Raw genomic sequence first — 17,838 nt, 5'->3', positions numbered from 1 at the left:
CTGTTCACATGATCTCTATTAAAAGATTATAATAACACTGGTTCAGTTTCCACATGCTATCTATAGTCACATGTCAGGCTACCACAAGATGATAGTCACCTTCACTAGATTTGCAGGGATTCCAAGATTCTTTAGGTTCTGATTCATATTCAATATTTTGATCTTTGTAACCAAAGAGGACTAATCATATCCATTATGTAGAGACTGGCTTAACTTCCAGAAAGCAACAAATTTTCTTTATTTCCAAATTTTAATGACCTATCTCACTGGCACCTCGATGTTACTGCTAATGCTATGTTAAAAACAGGAAGGGCACTTTTACTGTCAAACAAAAGGCAGTGAAAAGTTGAAGGTACAGAAAAAGGAATAGAAACAGGAACAGGGGTCTTGAAATCACAATAGATTTCATCATAGTCTTTTTATTAATTCTTTCAAAGTACACTTATTGAGAGCATATTATGTGCCAATTGCCATGCTGAGGTATAGGAACTATAAAGATAAGGAAGACAATCTTTACCCTCAAACTCAAAGTTTTGTAAAGAAGGAACGTTATTTATTCTTATCTGAGAACTATGAACAAAGTGTTAGTTACTGAGGGGTTCACGAGAAGGGCAGCTTCTAAAAGAAGTGGTATTTTGTTTGGGTCTTTAAAAAAAAAAAAAAAAAAGGTACCTGACAGGTAGAGGAAGGGCTGATGGGTGTCCTATGTGAGGCAACTGCATGTACCTATGAATGAGGGTGACAAGCTTGTGGAACTCTGAGTAGCATAAGTACTTTGTATTTATACAAGTAGTTACATGAGAGATGCAGCTGGAGAGATCATGAAAGTCTTTATAGGCCATGCAGAGGACTTAACCGTTAAGTAATGGACACCCGTCAGATGTCTCAAAGCTGCAGAGAAACATGATTAAATTTCTCCTCAGGGCAGCTTGGAAATGCAGATAAACAGAAACAGAAGGACTCCATTAGAGGCGACTGAGAGAGAGCAGTTAGAGGTCATGAGGGATGATGAAGGCTTGATCCGAGAAGGTGGCAGAAGGGAAGGAAAAGAAAAGATTAAAAAGCCACTGGGAGGTAGATTCACTGGACCTTAGTGGCTGACTCGATCGGGAGGGAGAAAATGGGAAGATTCAAGGATAACTCAAGCCTCCCGATCGTGTCAAAAATGAACTGTGATGCTATAAATAATAAAGATGAGGAATATGGGAGTAAGGGTAGATTAGGTGGGACAAAAAGAACACGACTTTGGTCTCAGACAAGTTGAGTCTGAGATATTTGATAGACTCCCACATGGATATAACCAGAGGATAAGTATAACACGGGCTCTTATCTAGAACAGAAAAGAGGTTTAAAAAAAGAATACGAACCAATCTGAAGCTGATCAAGCTCTGGTGTGAAGAGTCCAGCAGGATAGATTTTGATCAAAAAGTAGATGTATTTATTGTTGAGAAGAACTGGTTCCTTGAACTCTGAGAGTAAGGAATCAGATACAGGTGTATATGGCTTCACAATTTCAGTACCTGGAAAAAGTCATGACACAGAAATTCAATTTTAAAAATCTCAAAAGCCCTGAATAAAGATGAAACATACAAATATTATGATGCTATCATTACATATTGAAAACTGTACATCTAATATGTATATGATTCTAACTATATATTCTCCCTAGAGATGCACACACATACTATATACAGAGAACATGTAGTTAGAATCATATACACATTAGATGTATACACACACACACACACACACACACACACACACCCCTGAAGCTTATGCATGCTGAAATAAACTTAACAAATCAATATTTTACCCATCATATAAACAATGTACATTTATTATGTGCAGTATGATAGGGACTCATGGTAATAAATGTAGACATCCATCTATTCCATCAGCATATAAACTTTGTAATGGGCCACAAAAAAAAAAAAAAGACATCAAAAGTTTACACAGAGGTGTAAGAAGGTACTTACATAACAATTTTAATTATGCACCAAATTTTTAACAATGGTTACAGATGGCCATTGGGATTATTGGGTTAAGAAAGGGAAGAATTTCACTTTTTACTTCATACATTTTGAGCTGTTTTAATTTTTTAATATATATTGCTTTGGCAACTGAAAGAAAAAATGTTAATCCAACTACTTCCAACAATATACTATTAAAAAACACGAATCTAATAAGAATTTGTGTTATATTTTAGCTAGCCAAATTCCAAAGAAAGAGGAGTCCCCACACATTTTTAAGACCAGAATTTTATACATGGCTCCTTGACATCTAAAAATTGATCCACCCGTAAAATTATAATACATCGACAATGACCACACTGGGAAGACAGCAGCTACTGACTGACAGCCTGGCACTGGTGATGGTGAGGAGGGAAACTTAATAGTGCTGTGGGAACCTACTGTACCTACCAACCCCCGGCTGGCAGTCTGCTTAGACTGACTGCAGGGAAGACTAACTGACATGAGAATGTGACCTTCTGCAGCTTCAGAAGGCCAAGAAAATGTTAGAAGGATAAGAAGGGTATTTGAAATGAGTAAATGAAGTAACTTTAGGATGAAAATGAGGGAGAAAGAATTCAAGTAAGGACTATCTTTATAGAACTTCTTATACTGGCAGCACATGTAAGGAAATCATTTCTAATCATCACTCATTTTCAGTTTTACACATTCAACTTCCGAAATGACACAACCATACGTGGTTACTAAGAGATACTGGGATGTGTTTCTAGTGGCTGTCTCCCTGAAGGACCACTTAGGCACTCCCTCCCCTCTTTCCCTTAGTGTTCTCAGTAATAAGTAACCGTGCTGGTGGAACTCTCTCTCTGACCGGCAGTTTCTTCACTCCCTACAGTGATAAGGCAGGGCTGCGGCTCCAACACGCAGGAACGCTGCATCTATGAACCTAGAACCTGGCTAGTAGTCAGTTGCCAGAAGCATTTATTAATAACCTAAATGGTTACTTCCTAAAAGGATTAGTACTGATTTGCAACTGCTAATAAGGAAAGAAATGGTTTCCCCAAAACCTCTATTTACCTTACCTGTAATAGTTAACTTGAGGTAAACATGTTGCCCAACTGGCACCTGAAGATGAGTGCTTGGTGGCAGCATCAGGCAGAAAAGCTTCGTATCATGAGTAACGCCTTCCTTGGAAATTAACCGGCACTTTCTGTAGTATAAACCTAGAAAGTGATTCATTTTCTCTCATTGATAAATAAATTAAATAAAGTAACACTAGACTAAGTGAAAGCACAGATTCAGCTTCTATACTTAGGCAAGCTCAAATTTCACTAAAATGCCTACATGCTTTAAAAATGAGCCCCTGGGTGGCTCAGTCGGTTGAGTGTCTGACTTCGGCTCTGGTCATGATCTCACGGTTCGTTAAGTTTGAGCCCCATGATGGACTCTGCTGACAGCTAGCTCAGAGCCTGGAGCCTGTTTCGGATTCTGTGTCTCCCTCTCTCTCTGCCCCTCCCCCCCCTCTCAAAAATAAACATTAACAATAAATAAATAAATAAATAAATAAATAAATAAATATTCATCAGTAGTTTGAATATCTGAAAGTTGGAAATTTTTTCATTTTATTTTCTGAGATATCTATTTTTAAAACTGTAAATACCTCTGTAGTTTGAAAAATGACTTCACTAAGTCTTATTTCCTCATATCTGTAATTATAACATATTAAAAGCATTACATTCTAAGAAATTAAAGCCTAATTTATTTCTTCTTAAATTCATTTTAATAATTTCATCTTTTAAGCCTTATATTCACAGCTATATAATTAAATTACAGATGTGAAAAATATTTGATAATCAACAAATCTACATTCTAAAGTCTTTTCTTACCAAATGTTCTTGAAATTCAAAGTATTTAAGGTTTAACAATATCAGTACTATTAAATAATTTGGAAATATTTCTTTGATAAACACAGGAAAAATATACATTCTATTTCTCTATGTTTATGTATATATGTATATAAATTATATAATTTTAACTGTTAAGAAATGATTACAGCAAAACTTTTATATATAAGGGTGTAAGTTTTCATTATTCAAAAAATTAATTTAAGAGAAAAATGAAAATTCCCAGTTTGTGGTACTAATGTATAAACAAATAAAAAGAAAAAAGTATTTCTATAAATTTTGAAAATATTTGAAATTAATATCCCAAGCTCAGGAAATATTATTTGTACATAGAACAAACTAATATCATTTAAGTTAGAAGAACTTGTTATTGGAATTCTGGAAGCATTAACATTTTCACTTACAAAATTTTTTTTTGGACACAAATAGTACACCAGACAGACTGATGATGCTGGTTTGTTTTGTTATTTCCTCTCTTATAAAACAGCATTTACAGAGATGGAAAGGAATTAACTCTGATAATTTCTTATCCTAATTATTCTCTCACCTTTTTTTTTTTTACACCTAAAAATATTTAAGTAGGTACAGATTTACTCAAGATTTTAGGGGGTGAAGGCCCAACACCTAATAATCAATAGTGAGTGGAAAACTGAAATTCACTTATAATCCTAAGAAATCATTTTGGCCACAGTATCATCCAATTTCTCATGTTCCCTTGTCCCTGTGGGCCCTAAAGACCCCAGTCACTAAATCTTTCCACTTGCTTCCACGGTAGCTCAGCACGCACCTAAGTTTCGAGTATAGCACTGCACACCAAAACCAAGGGGCACTCTTTGAGTCACCTCATTCTAGTGCCAGGGCATAGCTTGGACCAGACTACAGCTAAAGGAATCACTGTAAAGTTATCCTAGAGCACCTAATCCAGTATTCAACTGACAAAGGATCAATGGACATAGGCTTACCCACAAGGAGAAATGCAGGTTCAAGTGATCTCCTTGTCCCTTCCTTTCTGGGACTCAGAGTGAGAATACAATCAGAGATCCATGTACTATATGTCTAAACATTTAAAAGTTATAAATTAGATGAATAACTGTTAAATAATGTCCTAGCAGGTGAGGTTTAAATTGAGGATTCTTGAATTTCTCGGAGTTCCATGCAGGAAGATGGCAGAGGATGGGAGCTGCACCCCCACTGACTAGCTATGGCCTGCCCCCCTTCTCCTCTCACCCCCCACCCTGTCTGACACTAAGTGGAGCTTTATGTGGGTGTGGATACACATCCCCTATGTTTAAGCTCATCTACTTGCTTTCCTCATAAACAGCCTTGGCCACTCCTTGAATGCAACTGGATCTGAGGACATGTGAGCATGAATTCTGGCTCAGAGTGCAGTGTTGAAGGAAAGAGGGTGAACAGTAGGTGGCCATTTCTTGGCCCTGCACACTTCTCATCCTATGGGAGGGGTGTGACTGGAAGAAAGCCACTGGGGAGTTTTCCAAGTCTGGAGTCCAGGGCAAGTGCCTGTCTTGCCTAGGCCTAAGGGCCTTAGTGCTTTCTTATAATGAAATGTAATCATGCCCTTCTGAAAACTTTACTGATGGATGAAAAGGTTCATCCTCTGATGACAATGCCAACTCTAGTGTCTGCAAGAAAGGATGTGCTACAGGAAGTATGCATCTCTTCGATTATATTTAAAACACAACAAAACCCTGGGTTACAGTAATTTACTGACACTTCTTGTTAGAGTTCATAGAGTATTCTTGCTATTTAACACCAACGAAATAATTTCAACATCTTGCCTATAAGTCTGCTATAATTTCAAAGAATATCCAGATTCTAAAAATTTCAGAAACATTTAAGGAAGCTTTTATCTTTTAATTATACTGAAGAGAGAGACAGCATAGACAGATGGCCCTGAAACACAGGAGGAAAAAAGACTATGAAGCAGATGTGCTGACTAGTTCAGTCTGCACAATGCCATCATTTAAGTGTCAGGTTTTTGGCTTCGTGAGCATAAATAATTAGACAAGAAAATGAGAAACTGAAGTAAATATAAGATGGTGAAACAAAAGCATGCGACAGAAAAGTTTCCATCCCAAACACCTCACTTCTTTTAAAAACATACATATGATATCACTCAGGGTAATACTGAAATACTAAGGCCAATATGATAATTTGGGCATACTCTTTCCTTCTGGTTGAAAAGAAACATGAAAAACACGTTTCTTCTGTTCTTCTAAAGAAAAGAATTTCACAAGGCTAAAATCCAGATGAAGTCTTCAGTGGGAGAAGGAGCAGAGAGAGAACCCTGGTTTACGAGTTCACACCGCCATCAATCTGGTCTTCGACTCCTACTCCAACTTAGCATACTTTTAAAGCACCTATCCACTCTTATTTTCCCTACTGGAAACAGAGGTTTGTAGAAGGTAAATAGCTTGTGCAAGGTCACAGAGCAGCTGGAGAAGATGTGGAAAGAGGCAAGAAGTTATTAATGAGTTTCTTACCCCAGTTCATAAGCTGTGTTCAAAAAGTGTGAGAACCACTGTTCAACACTAGCTTATGGCTCTTTAGTGCCTTCCTCCCCATTCTAACTATTCAGTACAAGCACAAATTTATAGATTATCCTTTTTTTTTTTTTTTTTTTTTCAGTTTCAGCCACATTTTATTTCTCACACAAAAAATGGATCTGAAGCAAGTTATACCATTCATTAAGAATGCACAGGTATATGTTAAAATAGTCTTTTGAATCTCGTCTGTACAGTGAAATATCTTCAATAAATGGGAGAAAGAAAAACACTGTGCATATATATAGATATAGATAAATAGACACGAGGTGGTGTTGCTTTCCCAGCTACTAGGCTAGGAAGCTCCTCTTATTTGACCTGAAAGCATGTGGGGAAATCAGAAGATAAAACCCGAGCTGACCCTCTGGGCTTCTTGCTGAGAGCTCTCATGAGCACCCAGCTTCAGCTTCCTGGGACGCCAGGACCTTCCCCACTTGGTGACCACTTCCACAAAGGAATGTGCCAGTCACCTCAATCCCAAAGACGGCCTTATTCAGGAGTTGCTGGGCCCCAGCCACCAAGCACCCCGCCATATGCCCACAATAAGGTAACAGAGACAACCCCTTCTGTCTCTGGTCTCAGGAACCAAGGTCCTTTACCAAGGAACTTTACAAGTTCCTACTATATAATGTACAAATTAAGGAATCAGTTCAGCAAGTCAAGATTCATCCCACATATATCTCTTTTTGAATATCCCCATTCTCTTCTGTTTTGATCGATGATACTTCTTCTTAGCACTCATTACTACTTTCAATCACCTAAATGTCATTTACTTACCTCCTAATTTGGTATCTATCTTTACTCATCGATTCCTCCCAGATCTTCCTGAACAACATAGGGCAATCAGTTAGTGGGACTACATACTTAAAAATGCAGTCTTGGGGGAAAAAACAACCCAAAACATACTAACATCTATAATACTTAAAAATATACGTACGTACTAAATATGTCCATACAGGAAAAAAAACACAACTTACAGCCATTCAATCCAACAGACATTTCACTTAGAATCTGTCACAGTTCATACTGTAGGGGCCTTGCTAGCCATCTGTTTGTGCCAAGACAGTAACCTTGATGAGCAGTGAACCTTGATAAGCAGTGAACCTGACTGCACGGATGATGTTTAGAAAACTTCAGTATAAACTATTTTCAAGCACTGTACAAATGTATAACATTTTGACTACTGATAAAATAATTCAAACTTATGAAGGCATTAGAATATCTTCCTATACTGAAGAAATAACAAATTTGAGTTATACTACTTTTCTTTTTTAAGCTTATCTATTTATAAAAGAGAAAGAGAAAGAGAAAGAGAAACAGAAAGAGAAAGAGAAAGAGAAAGAGAAAGAGAAAGGGAAAGGGAAAGAGAGAGAGAGAATGCCAGGCAGGCACAGGGCTTGATGTCACGGACTCATGAGATCATGACCTGAGCCAAAATCAAGAGTTGTACACTTAACCAACTGAACCACCCAGGCACCCTGAGTTATATTACTTTTAAGAGAGTTACATAACTGCATTTATTTTGTTGTTTTTAAAAAATTATTTAGGCTTTTCACTAATTTTGATAAAACTTGCACATAATCTCTAGTAGTACAGTTTTAATATCCTCGCCCAAACCATTCTTGTATATATGAATAAGAATACATTCACAACCTGTCTTCCAATGCTAAGGATGACAGTTATCTGTGGGCATACATCTGTCTCTTCATATACTGGGGTAAAACACAATGAAGCAGAATGCTCAAAAACTGAGAATTTTCATACATAATTGGTAATTTAGTAATATCAAACTGACAATAAAACACAGATTCCTCTGTCTTAGCTGTTAAAAACAAAATTCCTAAAGTTATACTAAGATGTTTTACTACCTTAGACTGATGAGAATTAAATCTTTCAAAGTGAGGATTTTGTGGAGTTAAACAGTAACAGTGAACAGTAGTAGAAAGGTGGCTCTTTCTCCAAGACTAGATTCAATGGAGTCTCAGACCACACACCATTTAGCAAGACTGTCACTAAACTGGAACACTTCTATACCCATCACCTTTCTTCTCTCGTTCCACAACTAATAATGCAGCCAACACTGTATACTCAAGTACCTGAATCACCTGAATTCTAAGGTTTTAAACTTCTTCCATTTATCTCTTAACACAATAAATAATTTCTTACACAGTTACAGTCTGCCCCATCTATTCTGTGTTTCTTCAGATTTCACGTTTGGGCCACTTTGATAGAGTTGAAAATAAGACAGCAAGATGCGAAAGCATTCTATGGTTACTGAGTATAGGACAACTTCATGCCTGCTGGGTAGAGGAGATAATTTAAGAGAACAAAGCACAAGAAGTTTTTCTTTGCTATTTTCAGTATTTCTTCATTTCTAGTACTTTTGAATGCTTATTTTAGACAGCAAAGAAACATGGATATACAGGCAAAATTTGGGGAGCAATGAGGAGGTGGTTCTTCCTACACCTTCAAGAAGGTCTGTTCCATTGAGAGAGCAAGCAGCTTGCCTGCAGAATCATGGGCCTACAGAAAGTCTCAATTAAATGATTGCTTACAGTATGTCAACAAGCACATTTATGAGTACAGACAGTACCTCAGTGTGTGTGTGTGTGTGTGTGTGGTTTTTGTAGTTAAGAAGCTATTATGAGGTGCACCTGGGTGGCTTAGCATCCAACTCTTGATTTTCAGCTCAGGTCACGATCTCATGGTTTGTGGGTTTGAGCCGTGTCATCGGGCTCCACACCAGGCATGGAGCCTGCTTAAGAATCTCTTCCTCCCTCACCCTCTGCCCCTCTACAACCCACATGCATGCTCTCTTTCAAAAAATAAAAACTAATAATAAAATTAAAAAATTTTTAAAAAGAAGCTGTTATGAAAATATACGTCAAACCACGTAAAACTGTCAAGTTTCCTAGGTTAAAAATAGAGTATCAGCAATTTCACATAGTTCAACTTACATTAAAAAGACAGTTACAGATTCAATAAATATATTTAACATAAAGGTTTATAAGTGGCTACTGACATCACAATTATGACAAAAATTTAAAAATTCTTTTTTACAATTTTGTATCCCAATATTCATGTACTGAGTTGTTTGTTGGCAAATCTTTAATACTAACTTTAGTGATCAAAGTCCCCACAGTAAAGGTAACTGCATTAAAATAAAATTTTAGGTTGGGTATAGAAACCCAATTACCTATCAGTTTCTGAACCTTGACAGACAAACAAGTTCCTCACCATCACACACACACACACACACACACACACACACACACACACACACACACAACTATTTGCTCATAATTGTCATCTTGGGGGGAAAAGTGGGAGGCATCCAACTTATAAGTGGTAGTCTAGTCCCACTGATAAACAGTTTAAAATATCACCTATTACATTTGGATTAAAGGCAAAAATGAAGTAGTTTTCTCTTCCCTAATTATGTTCTTTGCTCTATTTTAATCTTTTGTATAAGTAAATTCCAGATTTGACATGAGAAGGTACTGCATTAAGTCTTCAACTTACATATCATTTCAAACAACAATTCTTTTAGTTAAGACATTTCAGTAAGAGGAAGCCAGCATGCTGGTATCATAAAGTCAATAATTTCAACAAACTGAAAACCTAGGAACCACATGATGGACTATAAACATTTTATGTTACTGACAGCAAGTTAATCACAATAATTTGATGATATAAGTATTCAACTTTGCTAGTGAATAAAATAATCTACAATTTCTGTTACCATTTAAGGAGGGGAAAGGAAGAAGAAATTATCTTTGCTAATTCAGTCAAATAAATAAAAGTATCCCCTAAACTCTTAGTCATTTTCCAAGGTGAAAAACTTAATTCAATGAAAAATACATGCACTGCTCCAATTTTAGACAAGAAAGCTAAAGCTAACCATGGTGGTTCATGACTCAAGCAGAAATGTATGACAGAGACAAAAGAGTTTCTAGAAGCCTCAGGAAATTATAGAGAAAACCTGAGAGATACTCATTCTAACAATTTCCAAACAGAGGTCACTCTTAGTTCCTAGCGTCATTTATTTCTTGGGCTTGGCTTTTATCTGGTTTGCCATGATTTTTCAATCACTAGATAGATCATTTCAGGGGAAGAGATTTCACTTTAATAGTATCTCTTTTCATCATCACTATCTTTTATCTATTTTCTTCTGATCTGCTAGATCACACTATTATTTCTCTATGTTCTTTCTCCCTTCCTAATACCACAATAAAAGAATTCTATTTGACTTTTCCTCACTCATGGCCTACATTTTTCTTTCTCTACAATCTGCAAAATACCTAGCAGAATAAGTACCTAGGAACAATCTGAAGCTCTTCCTGGAAAACCCTTCATAGTTTCTTATTACTTTTTTGAGAGTTACTTTCACAACACTGCTTGAAATTTGCTTCTTTCAGGGAGTCATTCACAAATTCATCAGCATCTGTTCACTTGGGGTTACCTCAGAATATGTTCAGGTTGTACTAGAGAACTGGCTGTTGCTAGTCTGTCTCTTTATAAAAATACTCTTCAATCTCATGTCAGTGTATGTTCTTCCACTTGGGAAAATAATTCACGTTGTGCCTAAAACAGCCTTCTAGTCACAACATATACTCAAAATAACACTGATACTTTACTGAAATTAAATATTATCCACAAACATATCTTTATAGTTTTAAATATTTATAATATTAAAAAAAAATTCAAATACTTATTTACTTTTGAGAGACAGCATGGGGGAGGGGCAGAGAGAGAGGGAGACACAGAATCCAAAGCAGGCTCCAGGCTCTGAGCTGTCAGCACAGGGCCCAATGCGGGGCGTGAACTCACGAACTGCGAGATCGCGACCTGAGCCACAGTCAGATGCTTAACCAACTGAGCCACCCAGGCACCCCTATAATAATTTTAAATATTTAAAGATGCTACAGTGAATACATGCAGTTAATTCCTCCTAACTCCCCTAAAAAAATAGTGAAGTTTTTTTTTTCTTTTTTTTCTTTTTTTTTTTGTGGGGAGAGGAGGTTGTTCGATTGTTTTGTAAGGCATAAGACTACAAGGACCGAAAGAATGGAAATTAAAAAATGCAACAAAACTTTAGGAGCTGACAAGGTAAAGAGATAACTAGTAACTAGTAACTAGTATTGATTCAACAGACTCAATAAAGCTGAATCCTAAACTAGAAGTAAAGAAAGCCAGACTCAACTCATTTATAACAACAACAAAAAAAAAATCCCCAAAGGCTCAGGAATTGGCAGGACCAATTATCTCTGGAATTAGAGTGAAGATGGAGCTGAAACCACCTTCCAGATGTTCTTATAAGAAATCTCCCATCTCTCACCCTTTATGAAATCCTGCCCTACTTATAATAGACACATATTGGCCCTCTCCTATTCTGGCAAAATATTAGAAGTTTACTCTCTAGAGTGGGTAAAACAACGGGTCTCTGGATTGGGTATATGTTACAAGCCTGAACTGTGTCCCCCTTAATTTTCCTATGTTGAAGTTGTAACTCATAATGTGTCTGTATTTGGGGATAAGTTATTTTAGAAGGTTAAATAAGTGAAAATGAGGTCATTAGTGTGTGATCCCTAATACAGTATGACTGATGTCCTTATAAAAAGAGGCAATGAGGGGCACAGACACATGAAGGGAAGACCATGTGAGGATGGCCATCTACGAGTGAAGGAAAGAAGAAGTCTCAGAAGAAACCAACTCTGCTAACACCTTGATCTTGGACTTCTGGCCTCTAGACTGAGAAAAATTTGTTAGGCCACCCAGTTTGTGGTACTTTGCTATGCAAATACCCTAGCAAATTAATATAGTATACTAGATAACAAACAAATAAAAGAAATTAAATTTAGACACTCAGCCCACTTTCCCCATAAGACTTTTGAAATTTTGAGTGCAAAGTAGGACACTGTCTACTCTTAAGACTTTGCAAAATACTGGCATCGAACTTCTTCCAAGGGAGCGACCCATCCATATAGGTAATATTATTGTTAACAAGTCTCACCCACATGCACAAAGTTTCTAAGCAGCTTTTAGAGTTCCACCCCCAGATATATGAGCAGGTAGTCAGGGATCAAAAGACATTCAAAGAAAGCATCTAATATGGAAGACAAACTAAAACAAACAAACTTTGGGGACACAGGTTAAATAGGGAGAAGGAAACTCTAAAACTCTGTCAGTAACTCTTAAAAAGATAAGAGAGGCTGTGAAGAACATGATGCTAAAACAAAGGAACAGAAATGAAAAGGGTTCTTAGAAGTTAAAAATATGATAGTAGAAATGAGTAAGTCAATAGAAGAACTGAAAGACACAGCTAAAGAAATCACCCAACAAAATATAGAACAAAAGGACAAAATTGAAAATAAGAGAGAAAAGATGAGCTATTTAGAAGACTTATTTAAAAAGGCTTCAAATAAGAATACTTCTTATTCTGGACAGCAAAAAACAGACTATGAAGACAAGGAAAATCAATATTTCCCAGAACTGTAGGTCTTAAGTTTCTATAATGAAAAATAACACAAAGGATAAAGAGCCAGTAAGATAAATGACAACAGACCCACATTAAGGCATATCATATTATGAAATTTTAAAACTCTTGGATCGGGTCACCTGGGTGGCCAAGTCGATTTGCCTCTTGGTTTCAACTCAGGCCACGCTCTCACAGCTCGTGGGTTTGAGCCCTATGTCAGGCAGGTTCTGCACTGTCAGCATACAGCCTGCCTGGGATCCTTTCTCTCTCCCTCGCTCTCAAAATAATAAACTTAAAACAAACAAATATAGAGGATGTCATTATGTGAAAATTCATCAAGTGGAACACTTATAATATGCATTCTCTTTTTATAAATATGTTATACTAAGATTAAAAACCTAAAAAACAAAAAATAGAAATGAATGAAGAAATGAAATGAAGGAAATGAATTACATCTTTTAGGAGTAAACTGAGAAAATGGTTTAAATAAACAGAAAAACAATAAACATGTTGTCTTTAATATAAAAAAAAAAGGTGATGTGCATATGAGGCATAAACTTAAACTTGTTTTTGCACCTTTCATAAAAAGGAACCTGAAGGAGTAAATGGTTGAACAACAGTCTAAGAACAAGTAGGCTTCCCTATTCAGATATCACTACCTAATAACTTTGTAATGCCTAAACATTAGATAGTAGAGACTAAAATTTAATCTCTATTAAAAAAAGAGTTTTCCAAGCAAGTAAGAGCCAAAGGAGTTCATGATCACTAAACTAGCCTTACAAGAAATGTTAGAGAGACTTCATTAAGCTGGTAAGAAATGGCACTAATTAGTAGCAAGAAAATATATGAAAGTATAAATTTCATCAGTAAAGGTAAATATACAACAAAGGTAGTACATTAATCACTTATAAAGCTAGTATGAAGGTTAATGACAAAAGTGATAAAAACAACTGCAACTTCAATAATTACTTAAGGTTTACACAAGAAAAAAGTTCTTGTTAAATGTAAAATCAAAAACGTAGAGTTGTAGAATGCATTCAAACTTAAGTTGTTATCAATTTAAAATAGACCATTACAAATATAGATTTTTGTATGTAAGCCTCATTCATGGTAACCATAAAGCAAAAACCTATAGTGTAAACACTAAAGATAACAAAAAAGGAATCTACATATAATACTAAGGAAAGTCATCACATCATAACAGAAGAGAGCAAGAAGAAAGGAACTACAAAACAATCAGAAAACAATTAACAAGATGGCAAAAAGTACATACCTATCAATAATCATTTTAATGTAAATAGACTAAATTCTCCAGTCAAAAGACATAGAGTGGCTGAATGGATTAAAAAACAGGATCCATCTAAACACTGCCTATAAGAGACTCACTTCAGATAGACACATACAGATAGAAAGCAAAGGAATGAAAAAAGGAATTTCCATGCAAATGGAAACCCAAAGAAAGCTGAGTTGGCTATACTTCTATCACACAAAATAGACTTCAAAACCAAGACCGGAATCAGAGACAAAGACAGCATTATATAATGATAAAGGAGTCAATCCAAAAAGAGGATATAACATTTGTAAATATTATATACCCAACAGAGGTTAGAGTATCTAAATATATAAAACAAATATTAACAGACCTAATTGGGAGAAATTGACAATACATTAATAGTAATGGACTTCGATATGCCACTTACACCGGAAAGGAAATCAATAAGGAAACACTGGCCTTAAATGACACATTAGGCCAAACTGATTTAATAGATATATACAGAACACTCCACCCAAAAGCAATAGAATATGCATTCTTCTCAAGTGCACACAGAACATATGTTAGGCCACAGAACAAATTTTAAATCATATCAAACACCTTCTCCAACTATAACGGTATGAAACTAGAAATCAATTACAAGAACAAAAGTGAAAAATTCACAGATGTGTGGAGATGAAACAGCATGCTTGAACAATCAATGGGTCAACAAATAAAAGAAGAAATCAAAAAAACTTTGAGACAAATGAAAAGGAAATACAACATATCAAAATATGGGATACAGCAAGGGCAGTTTTCTAAAGGGAATTTCATAGTACCAAATGCCTACCTCAATAAATGAAAACAATCTCAAAAAAACAACCTAACTTCATATATCATGGAACCAGGACAAAAAGAACAAATGAAGCACTAAGATAGTAGACGGAAAAAAACATTAACTATCAGAGCAGAAATACATGAAACAGAGACTAAAAACACAATAAAAGAGACCAATGAAACTAAGAATTGGTTCTTTAAAAAGATAAATAAAATTGGATAACCATTAGCTAGACTTAAAAAAAAAATTAGGGCTCAAATAAAATCAGAAATAAAAGAGATGATATTACAACTGGTACCACAGAAATGTAAAAGATCATAAAAGAATTCTATGAATAATTATACACCAACAAATTGGACAACCTATGGGATGTATTTAAATTCCTAGAAACATACAATCTTTCAGGACCTAATCATGAAAAAATAGAAATTCTGAATGAACCAATTACTAGTAAGGACTGAATCAGTAATTTAAAAACCTGCCAACAAACAAAGTCCAGGACCAGATATCTTCACTGGTGAATAATACCAAACATTCAAAGAAAAATTAATACCAATCCTTCCCAAAAAAAGAAAAGGAAGGAATGCTTCTTAACTCATTTTACAAGGCTAGTATTACCCTAATACGAGACAAGGACACCAGAAGAGATGAAAATTACAGAACCAATACCATGATGAACATAAATGTAAAAATCCTCAACAAAATATTAACAAACTGATCTCAACAATACATTAAAATGATTATACACCATGGTAAAGAAGGATTTATTCTAGGGATACGAGAATGGTTCATCATCCACAAACCAATCAATGTGATACACTACATTAATAGATGGAAGACAGAAACCATATGATTACCTCAACAGATGCAGAAAAAGCATTTCACAAAATTCAACACTCATTTATAATAAAAACTTTTAACAAAGTGGGTAGAGAGGGAACACACCTCAACATTAATAAAGGCTGCTAATGACAAGCTCACAGCTAAAATCATATTCAATGGTAAAAAGCTGGTCAGGAACAAGAGAAGGATGCTGACTCTCCCACTTTTATTCAATATAATATTGGAAGTCCCAGCCAGAGCAAGAAAAAGAAATAAAAAATACCCAAATTAGAAATGAAGAAGTAAAACTGTCACTATTTGTAGATGACATATTACATATTTAAAAAAACCCTAAAGATTCTACCAAAAAACTGTTAGAAATAATAATTGATGTTACAGGATACGAAATCAATATACAAAAAAAAATATGTTGCATTTCTGTACACTAATAATGAACTATCAGAAAGAGAAATTGAGAAAACAATCTCATTTAAAATTGCATCACAAAGAATAAAACCTAGGAATTTAACCAAGATGGTAAAAGACCTGTAGTCTGAAAAGTATAAGATATAGATGGTAAAAACTGAAGATGACACAAATAGAAGGAAATACTATGCTCATGAATTGGAAGAATCCACAAAAATTGTTAAAATGTCCATACTCCCCAAAACAATCTACACATTCAGTGTAATCACTGTCAAAATACCAATAGCATGTTTCACAGACCTAGAATAATCCTAAAATTTGTATGAAATCACACAAAAAAACTCAAATAGCCAAAGCAATCTTAAGAAATTTTAAATCTTGGGGCGCCTGGGTGGCGCAGTCGGTTAAGCATCCGACTTCAGCTCAGGTCACGATCTTGCGGTCCGTGAGTTCGAGCCCCGTGTCAGGCTCTGGGCTGATGGCTCAGAGCCTGGAGCCTGCTTCCAATTCTGTGTCTCCTTCTCTCTCTGCCCCTCCCCCCTTCATGCTCTGTCTCTCTCTGTCTCAAAAATAAATAAACGTTAAAAAAAAAAAAAAAAAAAAAAAGAAATCTTAAATCTTAAGAAAGAAAGCTAGAGGTACCATACTCCCCTTTTTCACTATTCTACAAAACTATGGTAAACAAAACAATATGGTAGTCATAAAAACAGACATATAAATCAATGGAAAATTATAGAGAGCCCAGAAATAAACCTACACATATATGTAAATTAATTTATGACAAAGGAGGCAAGAATATATACAATGGGGAAAGGACAGTCCCTTTAGATAAATGGTGCTGGGAAAACTGGACAGCCATATACGAAATAATGAAACTAGACTAGTATCTTATAACATATACGAAAACTAAAGTAGATTAAAGACTTGAATGTAAGACCTGTAACAAGAAGAAGAAGAAACCAGATGGTAAGCTACTTGCGATCCTGGCAATGATTTTTTGGAGCTGACATCAAAGGCAACAAAAGCAAAATTAAAGTTAGACACTACATCAAACTAAAAAGCTTCTACAAGGGGCCCCTGGGTTAAGTCAGTTAGGCATCTGACTTCGGCTCAGGTCACGGTCTTGCAATTTGTGAGTTTGAGCCCCACGTCGGGCTCTGTGCTGACAGTGTAGGCCTGCTCTGGATCCTCTGTCCCCTCTCTCTGCCCGTCCTCTCTGCTTGCTCGCTCTCTCAAAAATAAATAAAATAAACTTTTAAAATAAAATGAAAAGCTTCTACAATAATAGAAAACCACCAACAAAATGAAAAGGCAACCTGCTGAATGGGAGACAATATTTGCAAATCATATATGCGATAAAGGGTTAAGATCCAAAATATATAAAGAACTCATGCAACTCAATGGCAAAAACACAATCTGACTAAAAAATAGATTAAAATCTAAAAATTCAGGGAACCTGAAGGGCCATTTTCCAAAGAAGACATACAAATGGCCAACAGGTGCATAAAAAGGTACTCAGCATCACCAATCACCAGGGAAATGCAAATCAAAACCACAATGAACTGTCACCTCACACCTCTGAGAACTGAC

General features: G+C 35.7%; 1 protein-coding gene across 4 annotated transcripts in view; it reads right to left on the bottom strand.

Moving 5' to 3' along the window:
* The window catches only part of LOC122490368 (cytochrome b5 reductase 4), a 99,802-nt gene that overhangs the window by 17,677 nt on the left and 64,287 nt on the right, over window positions 1-17,838 (bottom strand). For all 4 annotated transcript variants that reach the window (XM_043593032.1, XM_043593029.1, XM_043593030.1 and 1 more), the window contains exons 11-12: window positions 3,050-3,190; window positions 1,368-1,520 (exon numbers count right to left, since the gene is read on the bottom strand). In XM_043593032.1, the coding sequence (XP_043448967.1) occupies window positions 1,368-1,520; window positions 3,050-3,190 (294 nt within the window). The remainder of the gene's footprint in view (window positions 1-1,367; window positions 1,521-3,049; window positions 3,191-17,838) is intronic.

Source organism: Prionailurus bengalensis, chromosome B2 (assembly GCF_016509475.1).
Source record: "Prionailurus bengalensis isolate Pbe53 chromosome B2, Fcat_Pben_1.1_paternal_pri, whole genome shotgun sequence".
NCBI classification, from domain to species: Eukaryota; Metazoa; Chordata; class Mammalia; order Carnivora; family Felidae; genus Prionailurus; species Prionailurus bengalensis.
The sequence above is the reverse complement of the archived record's forward strand: the minus strand, read 5'-3'. Positions and strand labels throughout refer to the sequence as shown.